The 8,117-nt window shown below is 30.1% G+C and overlaps 1 protein-coding gene across 1 annotated transcript; it reads left to right on the top strand.

The window, feature by feature from the left end:
- Window positions 1-5,858: 5,858 nt before the first annotated feature.
- On the top strand, window positions 5,859-6,824 carry TRIADDRAFT_60077 (uncharacterized protein; the record flags this gene model as incomplete). Its single annotated transcript, XM_002116002.1, has 1 exon — window positions 5,859-6,824. The coding sequence occupies one exon, from the start codon at window positions 5,859-5,861 to the stop codon at window positions 6,822-6,824; it is 966 nt and encodes a 321-aa protein (XP_002116038.1).
- Between the last annotated feature and the right edge of the window lie 1,293 nt (window positions 6,825-8,117).

Here is an 8,117-nt window from a genome sequence, read left to right on the forward strand (position 1 = left end):
TTTCAATTAATTGATTATAGGCCAGTCCTTTAGTAGGGTAATGATTTATTGTTATATTGATCTGGTTATGTAGGTCACCAGTAATGCTTCATCGCAATATTTTTAAAATTATAACTTTTATTGTTTGTAATATGGACGATTTTAAGTTAATTGTGCATCAATTGGGATTTATTCTGCAAAGAAAATGAGCTGTAATATAAATGAAGGTGATTAAAATGAAATTTGTAGATAAAGCGATCACACGAACAGCACATGACCTTTTAGCTTCTCATAATGTTGTGATGCAAGCCAATAAATTATATACTGTGCAGTAATTACTTGTTAACATTTAATTGTGATGAATTAGAGGCTAGGTTAAAAATTACATCACAAAGATGATACTAGTATCTTTCTGACTTTCATGATATTTATCTACCATTAATTTTAGTATTAAGCATTTTGAAAATTTGGAAAAAAATATTACAGATAGCGATATTTTAACGATAATGATGTCTATTTGAACGGTTATGATATAATTTTAACAAAGAAGATAATTCAAGGACATCTGGATTTTCGATTGTTACGGAACTTGATGCTCCATGATAAGTGGCTAGTAGTGAAATTGCGAATGTTTATTAATTTTTAATCTCAGTTCCTTTGAGGCTACCCTAGAGTACACTGGTACTAAATTGTAATAGTTATTAATAAAATATTTAATAACCTAAATTTATCGTTGGAATCGTTTTGTATAACATAGGAATAAGTTAGTTTTCCTTTACTAAGGATTTCCGGAGTTAGTCGGGGAACCTTAAGAGTAGATAGTTTAGTTCAGGAACGATTACGAAAGTTATTTCGTAACACCTGTGTCTTTCAAAACTTCGATAAAGTGATTAAAAATTTAAATAGTTTATACCTTGATAGAAGAAGTAAATAAATAAGGCACTATAATAATTGATTGATAGGTGAAATGGTAAGCTTTCTCTTCTATTCAACCTGAAGTTTTATTTCTAATTTTCTCTAAGTGTCGTGAATTATGATAAGTTATTGCTTATAATATAAAATGATCAACAGCATATTTATAAAATTCTAGCATTCAATCAATATTTTCGTAACGCTAAAAGAACAATAACTTATTAATACAGATAATGCTGGTTAATACAAGTAAGTATAAGAAACTAAATTATCTTTTACCAAATTACTTTTTACGGATAAAAGTTTCCCAGTTGATATTCTCGTTTAATGATTTAAAAGAATTTAACGTCCGTTATCCAAGGGTGTTTGTTGGATCGAACTAGTTATTGTTTTCTAGTATTTGAATAAAACTTATCTTATATTGTATGGTACCATAAATTATGTGTAATGATTGATTACAAGGCTTGATTTCAGCGAGGAGATACTAGATGTAGCAGATTCTTTATTTCTTAAAATTTTAATGAGATAATTATCTTTAATTTTTCAGGGTAAAGATTTCATTGTTTGTTGTAATATTTCGATGGTTGGAATAATAATAGGGATAAATTGTATTTTAATAAGGAATTCGTGACCTCTAAAATATTTGTGCAATGGATTAAAGTTCATTAGTAAATTAATAATCATTCAGATTTATACAAGACCATAATTATACATGATGAATAGAAATTCTAATTCGTCTTGGTTTCATGATTTCTATAAGTTATTATCGCTATTGCATCTATCATAGACTATATTCATCACTGAAAAGTTTACGAAAATTTCTTATATACGTTGTTAATCGCAGCTTTCATTCACGAGCGAAATTGACTTGCAATCTATTCTTAATTCTTTGATATTCTGGAAAAAATTTTAATAACCTTCTGTTACGAAACAGATTTTCGTTAGTTATGCTAATACAGCTTCTATATTATAAGTTCACTATAACTTAAAATCATTTTGTTTGACTACAGTATCATAACCACTTAGGCATAAATTTACAGTATGTAAGCCCATAGAAAAGGTTATAAATGAAATGTTAGCCTGAATACATTCCTGATATGTTATCATTTGTTATAGATTAATTATCGGCTATTACCTTATTTGTAAGAATGTTATTGCATTTGTTAGTATATTTAATATGACGTAAGTAAACTGCTAGCCTTATCCAACTGTATAAAGGTTAGTAAGAACAATACAGATTAGTTCAATACTCTAGCTCTACTGGACTCGTCTGGAGATTTCATTCAAATCTTCCTTGTTACAAAGTAGAAGAGTTTCGAAAATGCAACAACTTCATTACCAAAAATTCACGTTATCTTGGTTTGAAAACTTTTCTCTTATTACTGTATATGCATGCTATGATACAATAAAGTATTCTTTATTATTGGCAGAGAATGGTAGCTAGCAAATTAAGGATTGATATAAATATTTCTTTTCATAAATAGCGACCTTTATATAATTTGAATAGGATATTAAATATTCTTCTAAATCCGTATGGATTATAAAATTGATAATTTACTTGTACATGTCACTAAATTAATCTTCGTGATGTATATTTTATTTCTATGTTACGTTCTATTTATATGTTTATATCTCAGAAATGTTTTACGGTCTCCCTAATTGTAATTTTAGTGGTTAACAGTTGATATCCTTAATTTAGGATAACATAGACTAAAATAGTAATTGCCAACCAGCTAAACTGGATTATATCTATCACCTCCAAGTTGTTAAGGTTCAAAGTACAATTCCTATGTTTAGAGGAATTGTCTTAGTAGGATAAATTTATATGTATCTGTTAAACTATTAATAAGCATTGATTATTTCGATACTGTTACATTATTTTCAATAGGATTAGACTGTATCTAATCTGTGCAGTTAGAATCTCTTTAGGGTATTAATCTAGTTAATTTCTAATAGACGAGGTGACTTGTGTAGCTAAACCGGTTTTAGATCCGAAACCTATATAAACGGCAAGTTCGCTGACAATAAATTAGATTATGATTTTCTAGCAAGTATTGAAGGTCTCTTGGTGTTAAACCGTATCTGTCTTGGAATACCAATTGTCTGTTATTCCAAATAACAGTAGTAAAGGGTAGAAATCACTCTCTCAATCCTTGTTACGAGTTAGGGCTTTTCCTAGCTCGTAACAATGCAGCATTGGTGCAAGCAATTATGAAATTACAAAAATAAATCCACTAGAACTGAAGTTTTAATTAAGCATTTTGATTGAATTAATGATCAAGATCTAAGCAAGATAAATAATTGCAATAATTTTAGGAGATTTTAAGGAATTCCAATATAATATTTAGCTATTCAAATTGAAAGAATTGCTTGCTGTCATCTGCCCTAAGATTATAATGAAATATATTTAAAGGAAATGTTAAATTTTACAAATTTATGTCATATGGTTCATCTTTTATAGCAAATTAGTGATTTTATACCTTTAAAGCTGGCAAAAATTGAGATTCAACTTCAATGTTTGATACTATCATAATGGATCGAAAGCTTATTGGATAAGCAAAAGAGTTGCTAGCATGAAAGAAATGTTTTAGTACATATAATAATCAAATTCAATTTTACTACCGCGTTATCTTAAGTTTTGCTAATCTAAGGCGTAACTGACTTGATGAAAGTGTTAATAATAGTAATCTCTTTTAGAAAATAGCTGTTGAGCTAATTACGCAGCTGCTCTTCAACCGGTACAATGAGCGATGATGCACTTTGTTCCAAATTACGCACTTAAATGTAAAACAGGTAACAGAAGTGTTACGAAGTACTAAGGTTGTTGTAGTGATTGTATCGCTAAGAGCTATCATATTCAATATGCTTGTTTATTAAGAGTATGTTTCGGCAGTTATTCTGTAAGGATGTTGATTAGGACCTAGATAGCATATCTAGGAAAAATAAGTTGTTATCTTACAAGCTCTACTGGATTATCAATTTATTGTTACAATAAAAGACCAAGAGTAACAAGAAGTTCTTTCAAAATATCAAAATTTAGTGCAAAATGTTAAATTTATTCAAACGATAGGTTTATATTTGCAAATGATTTAAAAATAATTTTCAAGATAAAAGATAGTGTCTGGATAAGTATTAACCTGAATCGCTAAAGATCAATTGAAATTTCTCCTATAGCGAAAATTTATCTCCGTCTAACTAATTTATCCCTCACTTATAATTTATTCTCAAAAGGTGTATTATAGGCTGCATATATTGCTCCCGCTGGTTTTCATATACAGCCGACAGGCAGAATCGTAATATTGTGTTCATTTTGAGATGATATTAATTGAATAAAGTTGCTACACTTTATGCTAATGAAAGATTAATGTTCATTGTTACTATTTTTTTTATTCATAACTTCGTTTACTAGGCTGCTTTGCTTTATTATTATTTCGGTACTATTTTGCTCTCATCTATACTTAATTACAGATAACATTCTGATTAGAAACGTTTTTGTTGCTGACAATTACTTGTATGTGATTGTTGCAAATTAATTTATGAGACAAAGCAACACAAAACAAAAGTTTCCGTACCGTACTGACTAAAAATACCTTCTTAATAAGAAATCATGCAGTAGGCACACAACGAAGAACAGTAATGGCAGAACTTTTTATATAAAAATCATCATACTTGTAAACAAATTTAGTCTATTTATCCTTCTTTATTGGGATATATTTCTTGAACTATAATTATTCTAAGTAAAGTAGTGGCTCAATTATGGTATATTTTAACCCGCCGCTAGTAACTATAATTAATCATACTTTGCGCTAGATCGCTCTTATATTCAACTATTTTGAACTAGCATTTCATTATTTATTACTTTGATAAGCTTGATAGCCATTGATATCAAATGTGCGTATATCAGCCGACCTTACAATATTTATGATAATCCTTTCACTATTTTACTTAGAATTATGATGATAGACCTTGCCTTATAAGCTGCAACCACAAAGCTATTCGAACAGTGAAATAACACGGTAATAGTGATAAAAGATCTATATGTCTTAGTACCAGAGTTGTTTTTGCTTACATATTGGTCTCGAAGAAAGATATGTAAATTTTGAGTGACAACGTGAAGAATTACTTAATACAAAACCTAAGGAATTAGCAAACCACGGTTTAGAGTAACGTGAAATAGACCGGCTAGTTCATTCGCAGCTATACTCGAGAATCTTCGGTCATTTTATAATAAAAACAATTTACGATATATCTGCAGCAGACACTTCAATTCAATAATCTTTCTTTATGATATCATAAATATCATGTACCGACTTTTAAGTTACGTCTATATATTTTATCCTTACGTTGTTTAAATAGATAGCTTTTATATGGGATATTATTCTTTGTACGAGTAAACCGTCCATATTGTTATAAGGATGTGACTTTGCAGTAATTTCTTCTCAGAAAGCATTATAAACAATTAAAATTTACTGTATTAAAAGAATCTTTTATGATAACTTCAATTCAATCCCCAACTAACTCGCCGGAAGTTGTAGGAGTAGTAGAAATGAAGTCTATGTAGTCACCCTTTAATATATGAGTGGACTAGAAACACAATACATAAAAGTACAGATGGTAGTTCTATTAGAAAAAAACACGTTATGACATCATCATTCGAATAGAAAAGAGATAAGATCAATTTTAAAAGAAGATATTTTTAATAATTAATTCAATAATGAGTAAAACTGAAAAAGATTAAGGTTAGCTACTTGCACAAAACTATCTGTTATTAAAGTCATTAATTTAAATTAGTAGGGATTGTTTAGGGATTGTTTCGGTAAGGAGAATAGAAAGCTATTCGCAAATAAAAGATCCTGCATTTCCATAAATTTGAAGATCTTTGTAAATCTTCTTGACCTCTTCGACGGCTATTTTGGCATATCCATTTTTTCAGTACAACAATTTTGTTTCTTTAAAAGTATTTTAGGATGGAAGAATCTAACGTTACCAGTGAAAATCGTCAACTGTATGCATACATTGCAATAACCATTGGCAGCATATCCGTGATTGGTTTAATAGCCAATGCTTTATTACTATATATCTTTTTGACTGACAAATTTTTTCGTAAAACTACGTATTACCTAATGCTTATCTGTGTTATTTCTGATGGAATATCCAATACATCTTCTCTTATTTCTACTGGAATACTATTGGCCAAAAATGCAGATCAATCCTTCAGTATGCTAGCTATGTGTCAAATATCAGGCGCTGTTGTCTATACATCGTATGGTATATCAATTATGAATCTGTGCTTAATTAGCATCGATCGCTATTTTGCTTGCGTGAAACCGTTAAATAATTTTTACCTGGTTCATAAACGTCAGATTCTTATCGTCAGTGAAGTATTCATTTGGATCATTTCCGTAGCAGTAACATTGCCTGATATGACTTTTCTTCAACCTCGTCAAGATGATGAATTTATGTGTGATTACCCCAATGTGACGACTTCCATTTCTGTATACTTAGTATCCTTAACGTTCGTGTACTATACTTTACCTTCAATGGTTATTATAGTTACATATTGGCGAATTATAATATTTCAGAGGAATTACGTACGACCAGGGCAACCGTTGAAACCGTCACAGCAGGATATATCTAGCAGGCAGAAATTAATTAAATCACTAATTAGCATCTCAACATGCCACGTATTAACTACTCTGCCTTATTTTGTGGTCATGTTTGGAATGGGTGTAGCTGGAATATCTTTCGCTCAAATTCAAAGTAGAAATCCAGTATTATTTGCGTTATGTATGCTTGCTGTATCCACAACCAGTAATATCACCGTTATTAATCCATTTTTGTATCTGAAATTTGACGGAAATATTCGCAGAAGGCTCCGTGAAATGATAAAAAGTCTTCGAAGCGCGAGAAGAAGACGGAATTGGATAAGATGATTAAATCTTAAAGATCATACGTCGTAAATTTATATTTAGACAAAAGTACAAAATTTAATTATGAGACTTAATTCCTTCCAATTTTTTTATACATTGAAAATTTTATTGTTTTGTCGTAATTGTGTTCTTTGTCCGTGAGTAGCAATAGATTATCACCCTGAAAAATAAGTTTTGAATTTAAATTTGAGTTTTTATTGGTAGATTTATCAGAATTTCTTAACAGTTCGTAATTGAATGTATAATTGTAAATTATATGAAGGCGTAATGTGATTTTGGTAGAAATTCTAAAATCGGCTGAGTAAAATTTATTGTCTATTATAATGTAAGTATTGTAGGATAACGTGACTTCAGTTTTTCGAAACTATTACATGCATCTAATTCTAACCTGAATATTTAGCATGGTGCTGTTATTTAACTGTATTGAAATAAGCAAGATTTTACATGGGCTTACTTTCTCTTGATTAAGTATGCTTAAGCAAAAATACTCTGGTAATACTATCGGAATATTAATAACTTCTATAACTTTAAGATTAAAGTATGTGTAAAGCTTACTTTAGTAAGCAACTGCTGTGGTGTATAGTCTACCAACGATGGAAAATTCATCAGAATAGAGAGATGCACGCAAATAAGGCCTTGATAGGGCAAATTAAGCTTATACTTTCTTCCTACTTACGGACTGTAGCTCAAAGATAATTCTTTTATTCTCTATAATAGCCTCATATTTACGGGAATTATTACGAATAGATTATTCAGCAAGTTCTGTTAGTATGCGGGTATGTAATGAGTCAAAATAACATTAATATGATACAAAAAGAAAAGATCAATTGCAGCTTGTAGCAGTGAGCATGATTACAAAAGAGTTTAATAGGTGAAGGAGATTGAAAAAGAAAGATTGAATGATGTTACCGATAGAAATAAATATAACAAAATAGACTTGAATAGCTAACAACAGTAACAACTCTATTGGCCTTTACTACAGTTTAATCATAATTAATATATCCTTCAGAGGCTAAAATTGCGGGTGTATCATTCATTATGGCAACCCTAAATTACTTTAGAAAGAATCTGTCTTCGGATTCCAAATAGATGAATTTGACAACTTATCTCGTAGAAACCTATGCTCGGCCAATAGTATTCGCTTGCCTAGAAACGAAATCGAATAGGCCGGCTGTGGCCATGTCGATTTTAAGTTACAGACCTACAAGCAGTTTTCCGGACAGTGTTTGTGCTGCTGTAGGTATATTGATAGTGTGTTAAGACTTAAGATTTATTGTAAATGCTCTTTATGTATAA

The sequence above is a fragment of the Trichoplax adhaerens genome, genomic scaffold (assembly GCF_000150275.1).
Source record: "Trichoplax adhaerens TRIADscaffold_13 genomic scaffold, whole genome shotgun sequence".
Taxonomy (NCBI): domain Eukaryota; kingdom Metazoa; phylum Placozoa; class Uniplacotomia; order Trichoplacea; family Trichoplacidae; genus Trichoplax; species Trichoplax adhaerens.